The 21591-nt window shown below is 41.6% G+C and overlaps 3 protein-coding genes and 1 long non-coding RNA gene across 6 annotated transcripts; 2 read left to right on the plus strand and 2 right to left on the minus strand.

The window, feature by feature from the left end:
- Window positions 1-17: 17 nt before the first annotated feature.
- thap12a (THAP domain containing 12a) lies at window positions 18-4315 on the minus strand. The gene is made up of 5 exons (XM_034890715.1): window positions 4078-4315; window positions 2879-2996; window positions 2689-2784; window positions 2405-2441; window positions 18-2269 (listed from the first exon to the last, which is right to left on the minus strand). The coding sequence occupies exons 1-5, from the start codon at window positions 4155-4157 to the stop codon at window positions 456-458; spliced, it is 2145 nt and encodes a 714-aa protein (XP_034746606.1). The 5' UTR covers window positions 4158-4315; the 3' UTR covers window positions 18-455.
- LOC117955927 lies at window positions 3654-14102 on the plus strand. The gene is made up of 2 exons (XR_004659160.1): window positions 3654-3828; window positions 13959-14102. It is a non-coding gene; the product is annotated as an uncharacterized LOC117955927 (long non-coding RNA).
- si:ch211-266i6.3 (cytoskeleton-associated protein 2) lies at window positions 5067-8498 on the plus strand. Of its 2 annotated transcripts, XM_034890719.1 has the most exons (8): window positions 5067-5340; window positions 5648-5719; window positions 5957-5997; window positions 6088-6747; window positions 6833-7130; window positions 7229-7277; window positions 7469-7742; window positions 8197-8498. In XM_034890719.1, the coding sequence occupies exons 2-8, from the start codon at window positions 5675-5677 to the stop codon at window positions 8465-8467; spliced, it is 1638 nt and encodes a 545-aa protein (XP_034746610.1). In that variant the 5' UTR covers window positions 5067-5340; window positions 5648-5674; the 3' UTR covers window positions 8468-8498. The 2 variants fall into 2 exon arrangements, with proteins under 2 accessions (XP_034746610.1, XP_034746609.1); XM_034890718.1 differs by lacking the exon at window positions 5067-5340 and having other exon boundaries at window positions 5660-5719; window positions 5957-6747.
- stt3a (STT3 oligosaccharyltransferase complex catalytic subunit A) lies at window positions 9927-21392 on the minus strand. 2 transcript variants are annotated; one of them, XM_034890716.1, is made up of 18 exons: window positions 21292-21392; window positions 20339-20458; window positions 20176-20236; window positions 19955-20076; window positions 19592-19737; window positions 18856-18946; window positions 18660-18766; window positions 18410-18574; window positions 17284-17464; window positions 16482-16637; window positions 15681-15772; window positions 15333-15488; window positions 14001-14189; window positions 13184-13300; window positions 12628-12730; window positions 11743-11931; window positions 10973-11088; window positions 10004-10042 (listed from the first exon to the last, which is right to left on the minus strand). In XM_034890716.1, the coding sequence occupies exons 2-18, from the start codon at window positions 20424-20426 to the stop codon at window positions 10004-10006; spliced, it is 2118 nt and encodes a 705-aa protein (XP_034746607.1). In that variant the 5' UTR covers window positions 20427-20458; window positions 21292-21392. The 2 variants fall into 2 exon arrangements, with proteins under 2 accessions (XP_034746608.1, XP_034746607.1); XM_034890717.1 differs by lacking the exon at window positions 21292-21392 and having other exon boundaries at window positions 9927-10042; window positions 20339-20426.
- Window positions 21393-21591: the final 199 nt, after the last annotated feature.

A 21591-nucleotide genomic window follows, 5' to 3' on the forward strand; every position in this document is an offset into this window, starting at 1 on the left:
TGAAGACCACAAAAAGTTATTTAACCCAAGAGACAACCTCTTTATTAACGTGTTTAGGGAGGGATTATTAGCTGATCCCTGTTATCCAACTGTTACATGTCAACAGATCACTGAGTGACACGCCAGCAATACTTTACTAAGGCTTACAGGAGTAAATAACACACTATTACACATGAACAATTTGCAACATATTTCAACAACAGAGTCGAGAAATAGACTTGAAAAGCTGGAATCAGGATTCCTATTCACCCTGGGAAGTTTGCTGGGTGGTAGCAGTGAGACTAATACTGGCTTCCCAAAACATAACATGAAAACAGCATAAAGGACAAACATGACAAAAACATCATAAAGATGCTACTTCAGTATGCACGCTCGATAGTAGAAAAAATATAAAAAGGCGTCTGACTCATTAAAAAAAGCGGTGGATAATCCTTCCAGAGGCTTAACTACCAGAATCACAACCTCTCACTGTCAGGGTATGTCTTCATGTAGAACTCAACCATCAAATCCAGATCGTACCCAATATCATTATTAATGTACAAAAGAGCGAGACTTTTTGATTTGAATTTTTCAGGTGTGTGCTCCTTGTACATCTGGAAGCGCTTGTATGCCACATCACAGCTGTCCTCCAGCGCCAAGGTGGGCAGGATGCCGATCAGTCTCAGAACGGCAAGCATGTTCGGGAAGAACTTCACATCGGCCAGCTGCAGTGTGTCATGAAGAGTGGACGGCAAAGTCTCGCCTTTGCCCTTTTTGCTCCATTTAACCCACCAACAGTGCAGCTCAGCGGAGAGGGTTCCTGCGTTAGGGATGTCGTTTTTAAACACTTGCACATTCTCTTCGTCTGGCTCAGTGGACTTGTACTGCTCTATGACAGCAGGGACCAGTGACAGGCATCTCAGAACCTTTATGTGGTCCTCGCAGAACAGTTCATTCATTTCTCTGGTGATGTGCTCCACCACAGGAACCGACAGGTGCTCCTTGTAGTAAATCTCCGGCCGAATGTCTCCAGATTCCGACTGGTGCTTTCTCAAGAATGAGCGAGGAACCTTGACTGGGATCTCCATCGCAGCAGCTAGGTTAACGGCCTCGTCGTTCCAGAACTCGTGATACACATCGATGTTGTCAGACACCTCTTTCAGGGAGTGCGATACAGCTTTTAAACTGGCTGCAGCAAAGTGGACATCTGTTGCTCTCCCGCGCATGTTCCTCCCAAACGCTTGTGTGAGCGTCAGAACGTTTTTCAGCACGACCAGTGCCATGACAAATTCAAAATCAGCCAGTGCTTTTGAAATCTCCAAGGCGTTGTGTGTGACTTGATCGTCCCACCTCATGTCCTCGTTGTCATGAACGCTGTCCACACAGAGCAGCAAGGCCTCCAGGAGTTCCCCTGCCACCTCGAATGCATCATTTCCTCTGGTCCAGCATGTTCTACAGAGCTCCTTCAGTTCCTTGGCCTTCTCTTCTTTATCCGGGTAGAAAATCGAAATGGCGTGCTCCAACTCCAACTGCAGTTGAGTGGATTGGCTGAAGAATGCCTCGATCTTCCTCAAGGTAGACAGAACAAGCTGGACCCCTGACACGGCCATACCATTTGCCAGCAACAGGTTCAGTGGACGAGTGGATCTTAGTGTAAGCACTGCCGTTGGGTACCTCTCCATCAGTTTGGCAGCAAATCTTTTCATTCGACTAAAATGTGTCCCAGAGCAGGAGTGGGCTTGACCTCTACACTGTTCCATATCCAAGCCCCATTTGTCGGTCATTTCAGACAGAAGCTTCTCTGCTAAGTCATCTCCATCTCCTTCAAAGGACAAGCATCCAAGGAACCTCTCCCGCTGGCAGTTAGACTGGTCTACGTAACGGAGAAAGACGGGGAGGTACCATTCTCCCGAGATCCTCACCAAGTCATCGGTAAGTAAGGAAAAATAGCCATTTTGTTGAACTTCCTCCATCAGCTTACTCCGGATGGATTTCTCGCACACATCAATCAATTGATTTAGCTGAGCAGAGGAGCAGCACTCCTTATTCACATCGTACCTCTTCTTAAGGACTTCATCTCCACAATTCATGCGATATTCTAACAATGTCTGAAAGTTGCTTGACCCAAGGCCATCCTGCTCAGTATCACCAGGCCCTGTTGGAGGAATGCTCTTTCCTCCCAACAGTACAAGAACTTCAAATAATGACTTAAGATACTCTTTGTATTCTTCTTCCTCCGGGACAGTTGGGACGTCTTTCTCAGCTGTCTCTGCCGGAGACAATTTGATTTCTAAAAAAATAAAAATAAGGGAAAGACAAAGAGTTGTAAGAAAGAAACCAAATGTGTGTGTGTTGGAGTCATTTGTTCCACAATCACATCTGATTAAAAAAAAACGTGTGTGTGTGTTGATAATTTACAACTTACTTTTTATCTCGTCTTTGTCTGTTCCTTCTGGTTTGACCTACAATAAGTCAAATTATAAGTGTGATTACAAAGCAACTACAAAAGGCACATTATACAAAATGATTTCCCCCATTTAAACGAATTTAGAATAGAAAAATATATTAGAATAAATCTTTAATGTCCACCAAGGTGGACACTTTTCTTTGGCTCACAAGCCATACAAGACAAACATACAGACAAAATCTCAGACATAATAAGTGAAGCATAAAAAGATAAAAAAAAAGGAAAAGATTTATTTTACCCACCGTCTGTTTACTGCGCTTCACCTGTCCATTTTGAGGTTGGCTTGGTACATCAAAGACAGTTGGTATGGCATCATCCTTTAGCACTGTACTCGAGTCCTGCAATCAAAGTCAAGGGGGGGGGGGGGGGTCATATTGTCCTCTGCGATTTGATCCAAAACCATATGCAACCTGAAAACATACTGTAACTTACACTATCAACTGAAGATTTTACAAAATGTTTCCCACAAAGTCTGTAGTATCTGTACAACTGGCCTGGTGATTTGTCCATGAGATCTTGCCTCTGGCATTTTTCAACCCACTTCTTGGACCTGAAAAGGAGATGTAAAACCAAAATGATAACACGTTTAAAAGTCAGTGGAAAATTTGCATTTCAGATTTAGTTACGGTTCAGTGTTTTATCAATTTATGCATTTTGTATATATACATATGATTTAATGACATACATCAAATAATTAGGCAAAACACATACATGCTGTTGATCTACTTTATCACATTAAATGTTTCATGCTCTAAGAAGCCAATTCTCCACCTTTATACATCACTCTGACATGGAAGGTTACTGTGAGAGAAGGTGACGTTAACAAGCATGTTTTAGGCTTAAGCATGGAAGGACTACACAATAAAAACCTCAGTAGACAAAATATATCATTAAAACCTGTCTGACAAATACTGAATATGTCAACATCTAAGCTTTGTCTAGCTGCGTTGTCTAGGAAGTGATTAGCAGACTCAGATGTATATGTATATTTTTAAAACTCACGCATGGAAATGAACATCACATAGTTTTTTAACAAGTTAGCATGTAGCACAGCAGTTCAAATGGGTAAGCAACGTTACCCTCTGTAGTTTGATTAACAAATGCGTCATTTAATTCCACATCAATTTCACGAGTTAACGTTACACTTTCCCTGCTATAAAAATGTCTATTCAAGGTAATGGACTTTCAGAAATAAAATACTAGATCGGCATCCGCTGCAGTTGCCTAACTAACGGTAGTCCTTACATGCAACTGTAGTAATGCAGTGCTATATGTATTGTGTAGCTAACACCGGCTTGGCCAGAACATTTTAACAAACATTTAGCAAAAAGCAAGGGCACGTGAATGTGTCCAACTTTTGAATGGAGTTTGCGTGTTGAAAGGTACGGATATAATACATATTTCGTATATGGTATACTAATATAGGGCGTTGAAACAGTGCGAAACACATATCTATATTAAATGTTGCTGAGACAAAACTTAACTAATTCAACCAAAGTTACCCTCGTTTCAAAAGCGTGTCGTTTTTTTACGTAAAAATAAACACGCTGTTCTGGGAGGAGATAACAGTTAGCTAGCTAACGCTAGCTTGAGAGCATCTTGTTAGCTTTTAGCATCTGTAGCTAAGTTACCTTTCTGGATCAAACGGAAACCTGAAGAGAAGGTCGGATTTGCCACTTGTACAGTTTGGCACAGCGCAGTGATTCTGCATTATTAGTTTGTATACTTCTTTTATTGCGGTGTGAAATCCTTTGTGTTTAGCCAATTATATTGCTCCCGCTAGATAGCTATTATGGTTAGCTGTCAAGCACCTTTGTTGAGCAGCAAGTTAATTTCCGTTTTCTTCTTTCAAAATAAAATATAGTGTGTTTGAAAACGGTTACTCAAATAAAGCATCCTAATGTGAAAAAGCACTTTCTTAAAGCCTCGACATTTTATCGTCCATAAGCCCTCTAAAAATGTCCCTATACCAACTAGGCTAGTTTAGGTTGTCAAGTCATAGGGTATGCATATCAAGTGCAGACTTGCACTTGAAGTGTAGTTTTTTTTTCTTTCTGATTGCAAATTTGGGTTTTATTTTAAAGGCAAATTCGCTTGCTTGTTCAAACAATTTCGTTAAACACCAAATCAAACACAGCGCTTCTTTCCCATAATCCTCTGCAGTCTTTTCAAAGCTTCAAAGAAAACCGCCTCTGGTCGCAAAAACATGCATGGCATATATCAAAACATGATGTTGTTTTGTGACGTGAACTTCAATTAATAAGAATAACACACATACAGTCGTTGACTATCAGTTATTATTGTTTTAAATATCCTCATTGAAACAAAAGTATTTGCATTTTTCCACTTGTGAAGTAGTATTACGTATTTAATTAAAGTTAGAGAACCCATCTCCTCAAACGCCAGTGGAGTGTTTATTTTTTTAACGCTCATTTTTTATCATGTCAACGTGATGTAAAAATGTAATGTTTCCTAAAAAAATGCTTTTGTTAGCTTATTTCCCCCATACTATCTACTGTAGGCAATAGCTGTTTGTTTTTGGCTACATCCCCTTTGTTACAGTTCGCTGTCATGGCTGTCATGCATTGGGCGTGTTGTAGCTGCTTGACCGTCCGGTACTACTGGAATCCTATTTGCGTTCAAACATTCAAACAGAAGGGATGATGAGAACTGTGTGTGGGATGAAAGAAAGCAGTCTTCTTCAGTTCTCGTTCTTAGTTTTGAGACACTATTGGTTAAAACTATGATGTCGCGATACTAGCGTGGCCAATTGCAGCCCAGTATCACCAAGTCAAATCGAATATTTTGAAGTGAAGCTTCCAGAGTTGTGCTGCTTTGGATCGGACGTGCTTTTTTCTTCGCGTGGCAAAACTCATAAGAAAGGCTACAGAATAGTAAGTTAACGTTTCTTTACAACTTTACTTAAATGTAGATACAGTTAGCGCCCTCAAATCCATCTAAGGTCCCGCTAATATTAACGTTTATTTGCTGTTATCCCACAAGTCGGTTAAGTTGTAAATGTACGCCCAACTGCTAAGCTAATAATTAAAATTTCAAAAGAGTAGATTTAGTTGTGTTATCGTAACGTTTTGACCGTGTGTGGGAGTTTTGGGGGCAACATCCTGAAAATAAGACCCTCGGCATAGCAGATGATGATGATGTAATGCTTGTATAACGTTATATTGTTTGGATGCCTTTCAGAAATCTTCATTGATTTGAGGCTTCACAATGGATAATGTCGCAGTTTCAAATCGAAACCACACTTTTAAGGAAGTAAGTTATTAATTATTATGATTATTATTATGAATTTAAAAAAAAAGGGGGAGAGAGTGGAAAGACATGCAGGTTATTGTCACAGGTCGGATTTGAACCCTTGACCTTTGGGTCGAGGAATACCCTTTACGTTAATGTTCATTTATGTCATATCTATTCTAACCCTACTTACGCTATATGCCGTTATTTTGCCCATGTCTAATCTACCTAATGGTCTTATTGTTTTAATTTTATTAGGGAAACAAGGAAAACGCCCAGCCTGCACATTGCAGTAAGTCCTTAAAGAGAAGAGAGAAAACGCCAGTTACTCCCTTCCAACTGGCAAGTAACACGAAAGATCAAACCTTGGCTAATAAAGCCAAGGTGGACACGAGGTCGACGTCTCGTGAAGCTCTGACAAAGGCAAAGACTGGACAGAAAGAAAGGAACGGAGCCGCCGCTGCTGATGTCAAACTACGACAAACGCATAGCCGGTGCTTCCTCACGGAACAGGCTGTGAAACACAAGAAAATGGTTGCAGAAGCTCCAAAGCCGCCTGCGGCTGCGCCGTCATCAAGGCCCGCTCCTGGCATGTACAAAGGCAAGATTGTCCAGTCAAAAATAGGATCCATGTGGAAGTCAGCTGCCACGGTGGGCGGGGCAGATCCCAAACCACCACCCCCCAAAGCAGAGGTCCGAAGGGTCGGGAAGGTGACAAAACGCAGGTCCGTATCTGTCACTGACCTGCCTGTGCACGTCGCACAGAAACCTGCAGCGACAATGACCAGGTCTGTGTCGGATGAACCTGCTCAGGTGTCCAAGCGTCCCGCCTCCAGCTTTCCTCGTGCTGGGTTGTACAGCGCTCGCCCTGCTACCAAAACCGTCCCAGCAACACTAGCTAGAAACACTAAAGTGGCTCCCGCCAAGGGAAGTGGGGCTCTGAACGCAAAGTCAAAGATTCCAGGGACAGATAAGAAGGTCAACAAACCTCCTGTATCAAATGCCCTCAGTCAGTACAGATTCACCATGGAGACCGCCGAGGAAAGAAGGTAACGTTTTTCTGACATGCAACACGTTGGCCTCAGTGTAACTGCATCGGAAATGCTTAAATGTTTGTTTGTGTTTCCTCCGCAGAGCGAAACTGGCCGAGTGGCTAGCCTCCAAGGGCAAGACTTTCAAGAGACCCGCCATGACAACAGCAGAGCCCTCTAAAACCAAAGTCTCTGCGAAACCTGAAGCTGTTCCCAAACCGCAGCCTCAGCCTGCCGTACAGTGCAACCCTGAACCCAGACAGGAAGCCCTCGAGCCAGATTCTGCCGCCGCCGCCGCCCACTGTTACAGGTCAACACACTCCAGCCAAACTCCAGGGATCCTGAACGTCACGCTGGACATGCTCGAAAACTCTGATGCCGATCAGGACAGTATGGATGATGTAAGGAAACAGGCAGGCTTTCTGTTGCTGCTTTTTAGCTGGATTTAATGTCCCATTCCGCAGTGAACCATTTTCCTTTCTTTGTTTCATTGTGACAGATTGTGGTGAACCTGTGTGAAGCTTTGGAGGCCTTCACATACGACGATGGTAAGTCCACCATCGTCGTATGTTCACTGATTTGTTTGAAGTAGAGTGGTGCATTTGGGAAATAGGTGGTCAGTTCCTAAAAACAATCGGATCTACTCAGGTTGCTGGTATTGCGGAAAGATGAATAACTGGTATTCTGTCTGTAGTTGTTGTAGCACTCTCGCTAACGCTGTCATTATTGTTTCCATTAGAGCTCCCGCAGGTGACGGATATGTGCAGCAATGTTGAAACGGAGGACGGTAAACTGAAGGATGAATGCACGAAAGAGGAGCAAAAGAAGGAAATGCACGAGGAGGGCGAGGAGCCAAAGGTGGTGAAGGATGAAGTAGAAGAAAGCTATGGCAAGGAAGTGGAGACGGATGAGGAAGTAGAAAGCGATGATGATGGTGTGATGGAGACCACGCCACAGATGGAGCACGCTTCAGTAATAAAGTACAGTGTGAAGACTACTCCATACCTGCAAAGGTCAGTCCGTCACCTTTCTTTTGCCTAGGGCTGGGTATCATTAAAACAAATTGGTACCAATACTGTGACTTTGATACCAGTTACTAAACAATACTGTTTTTTCTAACACAAAAATTACATTACTGCACTAATCTTTATTCTATAAATCCTACTACTGTTACATGAGCCCTACCATTGTGTAATGTCAGTTTTTTTTTCCTGCATCCCTTTCCTACATGTAACGTTAGCCAGCCAATCCCCAGCATTAGATCTTTGTAGAAGCATGCTTATTGGCTCACTGATGCTGATTAAATTTACTCCTTAGGTATTGAAATTCACTAATCAGTGACAAGGCATTTTTTTGATACCGAGGTGATTCGGTTGGTCTAAAAAAAAAAAGTTTCTTTAAGCATCATTTAAATGGCAAAGTAATTTATTTTTTACTTCTGACACTTATTTTTTTCCCCTTCTTTAGTGTGAAGAAGGCAGTTGAAGAGGAGGCCAGCACAAGTACATCCAAGAAAAAGAGCAACATCAAAGATTTTAAGTTTCTGACCCCGGTGCGCCGGTCCTGCCGCATCCAGCGCACATCGTCCCGCCTGCCGGCGATGCTGGCCGACCACGACCCCTGCGTGTCCTCGCTGGCAGAGCTGGTGCAGCTGGACGACGACACCGCTGCCAACGCCTACATCTACAGAAAAAACCACGCACTTCTGGAAGATGTGCCAGATCAGCCCAGACTGTGAGGACCTCTGGAAATGTGTTTTAAAAGAATATTTATAATGGACACTGTATACTGACACTTTACTAAAATGTACTAAGTTTTAGTTTTAATAATCTGAATGTGTCTGATTAAAGAATTATGGTTGTATTTTAAAATATTATCCCCTAACACTTTTATTATAACGTTGCCAAATGCACTAAAATAAAGAACATTAACTCATCCTAATGCGTTGTCTTTTAATTCTAGAAATTTAGCATCAGTCTCGTGCGGGTTTATCACTTAGCCAAACACTGTTCATATTACATTATTGTGATCAAAGTGTATCAACATCGATATGAGGTCAGATATTGTCTTACACTTTGGATATCGGGACATGACAAGTGTTCTGTTCCTGGTTTTGAAGGCTGCATTACAGTAAAGTGATTACACTTTCTGAAGTTCTAGCGGTTCTTATTTGCCCTTACCCACTTAGTTATATTCACATTAGAGGATTATCTGTCACTGATATTAGAGTCAATCCTATAATATTGCCAGTGATAAATTTGGTAAAACATGTTTTTCTCCATATGTCCCAGCTCTAGTCTCAATGACAGCCTACTACTGGAATCTAGAGTAGCTCAGTCCGTAGGGGGGTTGGGTCGGGAACCGGAGGGTTGTCAGTTAAAGTCCCCTGTACGGAGTGAATTGGTAGCTGGAGAGATGCCACTTAACCTCCTGGGCACTGCCAAGGTGCCCTCGAGCAAGGCACTGTACCCTCACATCTATTTGTGCATGATTAGGTGAGCACGTGTGTATAGTTTAGGCATGTGTGTAGTAATTACCAACAGTGTAAATTGTAATTTCCCCTCTGAAAATCAACAAACGGTATAAATTAATTATGAAGGTGGGTACAACTTTAACTGATGACTTAATGAATAGCAAGTTATTCTTTCAGTAGCCTAGCTCAATGATTTCTATTGCTGGGATAAAGCCTTCCCTTCTGCCAATTTGCAAGAGCATTTCTATTATACTATTTTCAGGATGTTTGATTAGTTTAAATAAGCTAGAGCTATTTTTCCTCCCAATCCTAGACTGGATCACTGTAACCACTTTGCTTCAGCACCAGAAACGATGAGACACCAGTTTGGGTCTCAAATTCCCCAAACTGCTCCGAATAGTTTAACTTCATAGTTCCCACATTCATTGTCTCAATGTATTCTGTGCAAATGTGTGAGAAGAAAAGGACAAACCACTATTTTATCACTTTTAACCCCACGTTTATTGACCACATTGTAAAAACCCAAAGCGCTCAAGAATGAACACTGCTTTCTTGGCGAATTACAGTACGCTTCCTGACAGACTGGACGTTTTGACACCAGCTCCCTCTGATCCCAGATGAGACATTTCATAACAAAATAAAAAAAGGAAAATTCATTCACAAAATCAAAATCTCTTTGTTGCAATTTTCTCCCCCCCCCCCCAAACAAAAGTATAAAAAAGGGCTCTCATCTAAAAGACCAGAGAGGAAGGTGTTCAGTGCTGTGTGCTAAAAGGCTGTTTTCACTGCTGTCTGAAGGTTTTATGTCCTTGAAAGACCCCGGTTGTCCAGATCTTTGACCTAAAATATGAAAAAAAAAAAAACAAGACTCAGTTAGAAAGGTCTACACAACAAAACATCATAAAAAAAGGTTAGGCCAGCCTCAGACGGACTAATCTAATCCATCACCAGTCTGATTTTAAATTGATTTCCATTTCATTTTGTCCATAAATACAGGGGTTGTCAATGTTTTTAAGTCAAGGACCCCTCATCAGAGAGACAAAGTATCCCCCCACCTAAATATTGTATAAAATTGAGTTGCATATTAAACTGGTCCTACAATAACATGTAGGGTAGCCTAAAGCTTTTATACTTAGCTTTTTATGCATTCAATACTAAGCTATTCAAACATAAATTGTTGGCATGATTTTTATTAATCATGTTTTCATCTGTGGGTGGATACCTTAGTGACTACCCTATCTACAGGCCAGGAAGCATATAATGCGTCTGTGTTTTTTTTAATAATATTTTTTTACTTTTTAAAGATTATTTTTTGGGCCATTTTAGGCCTGTATTCGACAGGACAGCTGATATCATTGAGTCCAAGGTGACATCATCAAAGGTCTCAAAGATATTTAATTGACTATAATCTAAGGACCAAGCAAAGTTGCTAATTTTCCTTTGGAAACATGAAAAAAAATAAAAAAATCTTTTGTTATAATTACTTGAAAAAAGGACGAAAATAAATTATTAGAATTAGTTTTCGGTCAAATGACTAATGATTACAGCTTTAACTCCAAGTTTAGGTTGTAAAGAAATGTAAATCACCCTTCTGGATCAGTTTTCCTTAATGTGCCATGTGTCAGGATTTCTTACATTTCCCCAAAGGGAATATTTCAGAACATCTGATCTTGGCCAGTAAATCTATTTGGTTCCCAACTGTCCTTATTATTTTACCGATATATTATTATGTGAAGGGACAGGATCAGGAGAAAAAGTGAGTCGTTTTACCTTGTATATCCTAACCAGCCAGTGCTCTGTTGTGTAGGCCTCCTCCAGCACATCCAGCTCAAAGTCTTTGTTCCCAATCTCAGCGTTCCTCACTCGGTCATAACCAGGTGGGCGCTCTGCAGAGAAGATCAGGATCATCAGAATCACAGTACAGAAGGCTGTACTTTCATATTTAAGAGGAGGACCAGCGAAATCAACCTGCCGACAGCGCAGCCAGTTTAAGGGCACGTACGCCAGTTCATCTTTCAAGTTTTGCCACAGCAGTTTCCACTGGGCGCTCTGGCCACAGTGTCCCCAACACTTCTGTCTAACTAGTGCTGGGCTATATGGAGAACATCTGATATCACAATGTTCTTCACCAAATACACAAACGTCGATATTGTGACCATATTGTAGGCCTGAAATTTGGTGCTTTAACATATAATTTCACAATTAGAATAATATCAATATGTGGATATAACGACTAAGTGGTTATAGGCAAATATACTAAATATTAAGAACAGCTAGAACAAATTGCATCCCTTTACTGTAACTTGCCATGTAACAATATTTCGATATCCAAAATCGGAGACAATGTTACTTCTATTGCGATATCGATAGAAAATCGATATATTGCCCACCCCCACGACTAACTGTGGTTAAAACAGAGTATCATATAAAAGAAGGAGCTGCTAAACTAAACTAAACTATCCTTTCAGAAACTGCTTACATTGACAACATGTCTCCGATAGGAAGGTAAAAGCGGGTCATACGAGGAGGGAGTTACTCACTGGCCTCTGTGTAGACCTGGCCGAAGCGGTAGTAGCACATCTTGTACATGAGGCAGTTGAGCAGGACAGGCGAGCCCTCGCGGTCCACTCGGAACTCTCCGGTGGGAGTGTAGTAGTCGTGCTCCTTGATGTGTTTGCCCGTGTCCGTGCTTCCCCCGATACGGACCATCCACAGAAACTTGTTGATGTCTGGGGCAAACAAATGGATACAATTAGACAAGCCGTGCTTAAAATGCCTTCTGAAATATTATCTCTTCTTTTTGTTTTTGCTGCTGATGGCATTACTTTATGCAATCCATGTTAGAGTCAAATATTTTCCTGTACAGAATCACAGAAATTCAACTCCAAAAGATTCCACCATCCTGTTCATTACACTGCAAATAAAAAAATTAAAATAAATGAAAGAAGAAGGGGAGGGGTCCCAAACTGTGGAGTCAGGATGATGGAAGTATAGACCTGCTGCTTATTGATGACACCACCCTTGTGACTGGTGCCTTCCTCATTATTGACTGTAGAAGAGAGCTAGTACATCTATGAGAGTACTGGCTGATTGTCAGCTATTACACAAACTCCCGGGCAGTTCCGTGCTTGTGTTTTGGGTTTTTTCCCCCTCAGAGTATTTAAAATGTTTCTTGTGGCAGCAATAGAGGCAGTCTTGTTTCCTGTTTTGGGACTCTCACACCGCCTCCAACCACAGCTCAAAACACTCTGACAAGTCGGATCTCCAGTTACATGACAGGGCACCGCAGTGTTTTTCTCAAAGTCCGCTGCGTTTCTTTTGCCGGACCGCTGCACGGCCCAACGCAGGCCGTCTGATTGCGGCCTTCAAAGTCACAATGCTGCAAGTGCTGTACGGACTGGGATCTACTGAAAAGTGGGACGTACCATCTGAAGAATAGCCCGTCAGTCCTCCAAAGATGACCAGGACGTAACTGACGTCCAGCTCCCTCATGATCTCATAGGCCCTCTCTTCTGTGGATGCCATGGCCTACAGAACAGAGAGCAGCCCAGTCAACACAGCACCACTTCATACTAGAGCTACAACTACTCAACCTTTTGCTCTACAAGTAGTTGTCCCAGAAATAATTACAATTAACAACACAGTGGTCTCTTTCAGTCACGTATAAAAAAAAAACAACAACAAGGCCTATGAAGTAAACCACACCTTCTTTGTCATCAAATACTGTATATCTTCTCAAATTAACATAAAGTAGAACATTTATGCACATCAATAAAAGAAATTAAGTACCAATAATCACTTGAATAATTACAAGTTAGTTTATGTAGACCAAATCAACAATGACCATCAACAGTCAAACCTCTTAGTTAATGTAATTCATTATGGAAAAAATAAAATTTAAATTGTGATTACACACTTTTTTAAACAATGGTCACAGGCCTGCATGATACACATGAGTACCCCGGAGGTTACCCGGCTCACCTGTCCAACTCTGGAGATGTGTGTGTTGTTCCATGTGTTGTTGTCCACCAGAATGGTTCGATTTGCCATGGCGGTTATCTGATAGCCATAATCCCACCATGACATGACTTTGGCATCCTGGAAACACACAAGAAAGATCAAACTATGGAGGGGAGGCCCTTCAATCTAATGGCCATGATGGTGCAACTCCTGAACTTTTCATCCTTTTCCAATCCAAATTACCATTTGAGAGAAAGCGATCATGAAATGCAATATTTAGTTGAATGCTTGGTGTAACATTTTCTTTAACATTTTTTATTCCTCTTTTTATTATAATATTTACTGTTTAAGATAAATGCTGAAATAATAGTTACATATTAGTATATAATCATAGATTGTTAAGAGAAATTTCAGTGGATGTTTCATTCATTTTGTATGACTTTATTTAACATGATTGTAGAAAGTGTAATATGTCGATGCTGCTGTTGAACTGAGCCATATCAGACATTTCAGATTACAGGAAAGTGGTTATATGATTTTATTGGAATTGGTTTTTATTATAATTTTAGTTTTTGTGATAAATGTTCTGTTTGACTGTTCAATGTTCAATTTTTTCTAAATATCCATCTATGTTCTCATCCTTGCATAAGAACAAACAGCCGTTTTGATTGTGTCTCATGTTACGATGACATGTGTCTGTTACACAGGGAAAATTGAACTTTAGCTAAAAATCGCAATATCTGGGAGAACAAATGCAATTAGTTTTTCTTTTTCTTCTCCAAACACTACCCCCCAGTTAAGACCTTCTTGCTGACTCATCTCTTTGGCTCGGACTGACCTCAGGAGTGTTGTGGCGGAGCCAGTAGTACGCCTCTCTGAAGTCGTCGAAGATGATCCGGCTGCCGTCACCGCCGCGGGCCGACAGGACAATGGAGGGAGAGGAGTAGGCCTCGCTGGTCACCCAGGTAGAGTGGAAGGTGTATGTGATGAGGAAGAAGGCCATGACCAGAATCATCCCACTGGCAACCTGGTAGGAACGTGCAACACAGGAAGTCACCAGGGGCACGTTCAATCTCAGAACGGCGTGCACCGAGTTTCCACGGTTTCCTGGTTGAACATCCGGGTTTCCTCAGAACGGTGAGAAACGATTCTGCAATTTTTTTCTTCTGCCTATTGTCTGTTTTCATACATGTATATCTGACTGCTTGAATTTGTTAATGAAAGCCACGTGAAGTAAGTTATGATAATATTGAGGTGGTGCCATATCGTGATGATATTGAATCAATTTGAATCGTTGACAGGATTACTGTAATGAATCGTGAGACCGGTGAAGAGTCACACCACCAATGTGTTCTGTCGTTTGGTGGGTGTGTAGGTCATTTATTGGCTGTGTCCCAGGTGACACCCAATCAGCAGAGACGGGTCTATAAAATACAAAAAGGCAGAGCGATTGCGCACACAACTGGATGTTCAACACACTCCCATTTTATTTTTTTATGTTTTTTAACGTGTTGCTACGTTTTGTCGGGGCTGAACGTGGGCCTGGTTTCACCGGTCTGTCTGTGGGGCCATCAATATGCTTTCATTCTGACGATGGAAATATGACACGGAAGGGGAAGACATCTCTGCTATGCCTCTCTTAAGAATGGAATTGCATTATATCAGTTTGGGAGACATCTCCTGTACACAGGAGAGATTTTAAAGCACACATATTAAACTAATTTTCAGGTTCATAATTGTATTTTGAGGTTGTACCAAAATAGGTTTACATGGTTGCATTTACAAAAAACACCATATTTTGTTGTACTGCACAGTGCTGCAGATCGTGTTTTCAACCCGTGTGTTTAAACCTGTTTTAGCTACAGAGTGATGCATTACACTTCATTTCTATTTTTGTTGGGAGTCCCACATGCGCAGTAGCTCGGTAAGATCCCATCAGCTAAATAACTATCTTTCTCTAACTTTGGACAGTACAAGGCAGGAATAGCTGGGAGACTTCTTCTCAACCAGGTGAGACTGAAGGCAGAGGACATTCCGAAACCGTAACTCACTCTAAACAGCAATTGTTCTGCAAAATAGCTTTAGTGACTAACCCACACACACACGTTTTATTTGGTCATCTTACTTTTTTTTTAAATATGCCGATTGTTCAGTCTCTCAGGTCTCCTACCTCATTTTTGATGGGGTAGGTGGAGTCCTGCTGCTTCTTACTCTTCTTGTCTGGCCGGCTGACATCCAAATTCTTCATGTAAGTGGTTAGCACCTGGGACACACCAATGCCTGACAGGATGCACATGACTGGAGCCAGAACCAACATCAGACGCACCTGAGGACGCAACAAACACGCAAGTAGGTGAAATATAAAGTTTTTTTTTTCTTCATTTCCTTCAGTTGCGTTTACACGAGTGTGCCATCTTCTGGTAACACTGTTGAAATGTCACAAACCCCCAAAGTAAACCAATCAACGGCTCTCTGGAGAGTCCTTTGGAACGAACACAGGGCTCTACGCAGGACGTACCATGACAGCCGAGAAGTACATGCTGGTGACTCCGTACATGATGATGAAGATCCTGGCGTCAGACAGGTTGTTGAAACAGTAGTAAAGACCAACTGTAAGGAAAGGGAAGGTAACTGTCAGTCAAAACGGAGACTAGGTCGACAACAGTTCATTTCCAGGAAAATCGCCGGGATGTGAGTCGCCATTCTCAAACTTGCTTCAGGAAACAACAAACTTCTAGCTAGCAAGCTACACACTGAAAATGCTGATTTTTTAAGAAACTTTGGATGGTGCAACAAGGTAGGAATGTTTACAGTATTTCCTCTCTAACTGGGATGTTTTGGGAACGTTTGGTGGGATAACTGTGGACAAAGTGCACACAGTGATACACCGGTAAGAGATAATGAGGTTTAACCATGTATCAGCTGACTTAAATAACTCCCTATACTGTATTAAGTTAACAGTTATCGTCATTTCATAATGTATGTGGTATTTTCTTTTGCGGGTTGCAAATCTTCCACCAGAACAAGTTCCTTCCAGAGACTATTCAGCAGAGCAACCGTTGTTGCGTCTGGAGCTTAGCAACACCCATATGATTGCGATTGGTTTAAAGAAATGCAAACAACCCAGAGTGTTTTTTTCACCTATCCCAGAATGTATGTGCGGTGTAGCCAAACATTACTCCACGGAGCTGTGCAGATAGGTCTGGCAATGCGAGACTAGTCAAAACAACAAGAACACACCGAGCTGCATGAAAGATGGAGTGATCCTACATTTCAAACCCCTTGTTTCTCCGTGTGTTTCTGCTGAGTGTGCACTTGCCTGGGAACATGAAGACCAGCAGCTGCAGGTCAAAGTAGTACGAGGACCAGGTTGTGGGCTGGTGCTCAGAGACGGAGGCGATGATGGGGATGTTGTTCTTGGCATAGGAGGGGTCCAGCAGGGAGTAGAAACGACCGGTCCATGGAGAGATCTTACCTGGGGGGAAATATACTTTGGGTCAGTCACAGTCTAAAGTAGGGATGTGACAATCAGCTTTTTTTAGCCCCCGATATGATTTTTTAAACATGGAATACAAGTCCATATCAGATACTTGTAGTTTCTCAGGTAACATAGCTGCACACTGGTTTTGTTTACAAAAATAACTGAACAAAGTGAACAAAGTAATTAAAAGATGTCTTAAGTTGAATACGTTTAACTTAGTGTAGCAAATATGTCGTTTCTCTCCCAACACCAAAACAGTTGTCTTTAGTATCCCAGCAAGCCCCCAACCAAAGAATAAACTGTTTTAAAGTTCCCTGTTGGACAACGGAAACTAAAGTTAGAGAGGAAACTAAAGTTAGAGATGCCTCTTGCACTTAATAGTCAATCTTAGATTTTCTTCTCAACTCTGCTGTCGGCTCCAGGGAGTAACAGCCTGAGTAAGGTTATGGGAGTGAATGCCCAACCCAGTTGAGTTATTCAATATTTGAAATCAGGATCGGGACCTCCCTAATCTAAAGCAAAAGAACTTAAAATATGTTTTTCACAAGAGCAAAGGAGAAGGTGGGGAAGGAGTGAAGCAAACATCCCCCCTCCACCATTGCAGATGTATCTACTGGTGCACCACGTTGACAATTCTTACCAGTTAGCATGAGAACAGTGCCCACTGACAGCAGCAGGAAGCCCACCAGGGAGATGACGCTCTTGAAGAGCACCTCAAACTGCTGTGCGTTGAGTTTGCTGCGCAGATAGTCCACAAAGGCATGAATCTGGCACAAGCCGAACACACCGAAGGCTGCCATGTGCTCTGAAGACTGTACCGGCTGGAACATGAGAGGAGAGGCAGGGAGGTCAACAGTGTGCCGCAGAACAGAGTCAACTGACACTGTCAACTTTTTATTGTAGGTTTATTATGAAAAAAAAAAAAACAAATAATTCAGAATCTATTATTTTGGTCAATATTGAAATTACAGTGATTAAACACGCTTATTCATTGACTTTTGGGAAGATGTTGCATTTATTGAACTTAAAAAAGAAAACAGTGAAACCCAAGTGAAAACCTCATCAACTGTAAAATTTCCTTAACTACTTGCTCATTGAACTTTTTGAATTCCCCTTCTCAGGACAAAAATAGAGTTTACTTGCAAAATTTTAAGTGCAAATTAATTGTTTTTTGATTATTTTGTTTTTGTGATCGTTAAGAGTCAAAATTAAAATTCCATACATTGAGCAGCCCTATTCACCCCGCTACCTGCGGGGGTCTTGAAAATGTCTTAAATATAAATATATATATTTATATTAGTAAAAAATAAGGCCTTAAAATCTTGCATTTCATTCACAAAAGGTTGAACGTTTGTTCAGTCCTTTCACAATATTAGACAACACTCTTTGTCCCAAAGCATGCAGGTGTTAAGTACTACAATCAAATGTTGTATTGATTCTTTTCATAGCCTAAATACTTTCTGATATTCCATTTTATCCTACATACCTTTGCCAGTATGTTCATATAGTTGGTATTAAACTTAATTCTAAATGGTATTAAGAAAGTCTAATTTTTTAAAGATTATTTTTGGGGCATTTTAGGCCTTTATTTACAGGACAGCTGAAGAAACGAAAGGGGGGGGGGAGTGAGAGAGAGAGAGAGAGAGAGAGGAGGAATGACATGCAGCAAGGGCCGCAGGTCAGAGTCCAATGTGTGGAATCCTGGGGGTACCTGGGGGCACTACCATAGTAACATGTATAATAAGATAGTAACCCTTTCAGCTTACCTGGAAACCAACAAAAGAGATCTGCATGGAGAGGATGGTGCCCAGGCAGTAGACCGTGCAGTAAGCCACGTAGATTCGGTGAGAGAATCGGCCCGTGAGCATCAGAACCAGCACGTGGAGAGGGATGAGGTTGATCAGGAACACGTAGCCACCCCATGAGGAAACCTAGATACACACAAACACCTTATCAGGACCTCTGTCAACGCGAAATTCACACAATAAAACAACATGCAGTTTCACTTCCCCTCACCATGTAGAAGTAGGCCAGTGCGCACATGGATGACCAGTACACGGAGCCTGTTTTCACAGCCTTGATCCACATGTAATAGGTCAACAGCATGCAGAAGATGGCAATACCTGACGCAGGATAACACAGAGGGATGTCGTTGACAATCTTTCTGGGATGATTTATTCAAATAACAGCATAGTGCACTGCAGATGTATACCTTCATTATCATAGGAGCCAGCAACAGAGCGAGAGATATAACCAGGCACCACTGCAATCATGGCAGCAGCCAGAAGCCCAGCGCCTGCATCCTACACAGACAAAAGGCTTTTTAGTGCCAATACGGGTGTAGGGCTGCACGATGTGGAAAATATGCAATATCATTGGTGAATATTTAGCGAGAACAATATTATTTGTGATGAACAAAACAGATATTAAAGTGTACTCAGCTATGCATTTCTGCCACTTTCAATATGATAAAGTACAACAAACTGCTTGTTGAATTTAAAATTTCTTCTGTAAAAGGACTCTGTAACTATGTTAAGACAAGTGCTATGTAAAAGTATTGATACGATTCTAAAAACGACATTCCACTCAAAAAGATCTGTTTACCTGTCACACCCAGTTGCTCAATGTCCTCTGCAGCTCTAAACATTCTTATGTCTGAGAAAATAACCCTGATGATGTCACATTTATCTTATTTTGGGCGTCAGACGCCAAATATTTTCAAAAGATGTGTGAAAGGAGGGCCAAAAAACAGTCACTATTGAGCTGCATTAGTGAAATTGTAGGATCCAGTGTTTTTGGAGTTTAACCCATACTAGTAAAAAAACAACTCATGATATCACTGCTGCATTGAAGTGCAAAGCTAAGTCACAGAAGTCACCTTAAAAAAATGGGGAAAAAAAAGGTTTGAATATTTCAGTTTGTTGTGTATTTTAGAATGTGTTTTCTACCTTCAACTCCTTGGTGAAGTGGTAGGTGACTATGGCGGTGAAGGAGGAGAACAAGGGAGCCAGGAAGACGCAGACATTACGGATGTCAATGGTGATGTGGAAAAAATGCAGGGTGTGGTACAGGACAGCAGAGGTGACCATCAGTCCTGGGGAGAGAGAAGAGAGGGACACCAGACAAGAGGTGTTCAAGTAAGCTTTGCTGTAGTGCCAATGAAGGCAGACTGTAATACATGAATCTATCACCTAAACATTAAACAACACTTGGACTGCTCTACTTCTGACATCAAAGAACCCAAAATAGAATTGATATGCCAACATTCATCTACTTGTACTGTGCTCTTGTAATTTATTTCCAATTCCTACCTGGATAAATGGTGCCACCAATGATCCTCCCCAAGGGATACCATGCCCTGTCATCGAACCAGTTGTGAAACTTATAAAATCCTTCTTCTGCCAAGAAGCGAGTGGTACGGTAGTTAAAGTACCTGAAGGTAAGAGGGAGGAGAAGGTTTGGCATTACTTGGGGGGTGCAAAATCTTTAAACAAGCCTCGGAAATAACCGCCGGGACAAAAGTAGCACTTACGGATCAAACTCATGGATGACACTCTCGAACCTCAAGACAGAAAAGAGTCTGGTGGAGAATGCTGAAGAGAAAGAAAAGCACATGGATAAACGTGTCTTTTTTATTTTATTTGTTTTATATCAGCGAGACCATGCTCTGGTGTATGGGAAAGTAGAGGACTCACAGAGGATGGCAGCCATAGACAGGATGAGCAGCTTCAGCAGTGTGTCCTGTTTCTCATAGGACAGACGGAGGAAGCCCATTTTGGACATTTTGGTGTGGTTAGGCCAGCTCACCGTACTACCTAAAGGGAGAAAGACAAGCACTGTAATACCTAACAGGTACAAATAGGAGTACTGTGTAGAAAAACCCAATATTGCCAAATATAACAATAATGTACACTTTATTAATCCTGGAAGGGGAAATTACAATGATTTCACAAAGGCAATAAGTTTTATTTTTTAGAAAAACAATCCTGCTAAATAATCCTCTCAGTGTCAGGTTTTAAGCAAGCCAGATCCTCATACAATCAAAGTCTTTACACTGTAAAGAGTCAACTTCCATATCCAGTCCAACCAGAGAAGGCCACGCAATAAGAAGTGGCGTCAGGAACCAGGAAGCACCCACTCTGGAAAACTTCTGCAGGGATTTGTACCTGTCTTCTTTATCTTATATTAGGAAGTTTTTGCAATGCGAAAACACAAGCCACAAGGCTCAACAGAGCTGTAAATAATGCTAACTTTAGGACCTAGCCTTAAGCGGCAGTTAACCAACCTTTTCTACATCAAAGAGCAAGGAAATTAACACCAGCTACTATTTGCACACTAAGTTACCTACTAACACGCATTATGCGCACATTTAAAATTAAAGTAAGCATTGTTTTAGCATTTCTTAAAGCTCCTCAACATAAGGCCGGCTAATGTTGATGCTGCTTTCATCCAGTTAAAAGTGTGTGTGAGTAGCTAGCGAGGCTAACCTGCTAGCTGCTGTATAATTCCCACCCTAGCCCGGCCCCTTTTACCTGACTTATTTTTTAAATATCAGCGACAACTCCACATATGGCTGCAGGACAATAGCCTAAAATAAAAAGTGGTGCTCCTAAATGAGCTAACATATTTAATGTTCAGTAAGACTCACCCGCTCCGTTCCTGTTACTCACACTATTCACACACACACAACCTTCACCGTGAACAAGTCCCGCCCTAATCGCGCTATGATGCGCGTTTATTGGTTAAACGGCAGGTAACAGTAATCCCACACAAAACCGGTTGGTTCTCTGGCTGTCATTCAAATTTGGTTTCCTACATTGCCGCTGTAGTGTAGTGACGTGTCCTTAGTGAGGAGAGACGTGTCGCCCCCTATTGGTCGACAACACTTAAGACAATACAATTTCAATGGTGCAACCAAAGCCAAAAATAGTAAATATTAACTGTTAAC

Source organism: Etheostoma cragini, chromosome 13 (genome assembly GCF_013103735.1).
Source record: "Etheostoma cragini isolate CJK2018 chromosome 13, CSU_Ecrag_1.0, whole genome shotgun sequence".
NCBI classification, from domain to species: Eukaryota; Metazoa; Chordata; class Actinopteri; order Perciformes; family Percidae; genus Etheostoma; species Etheostoma cragini.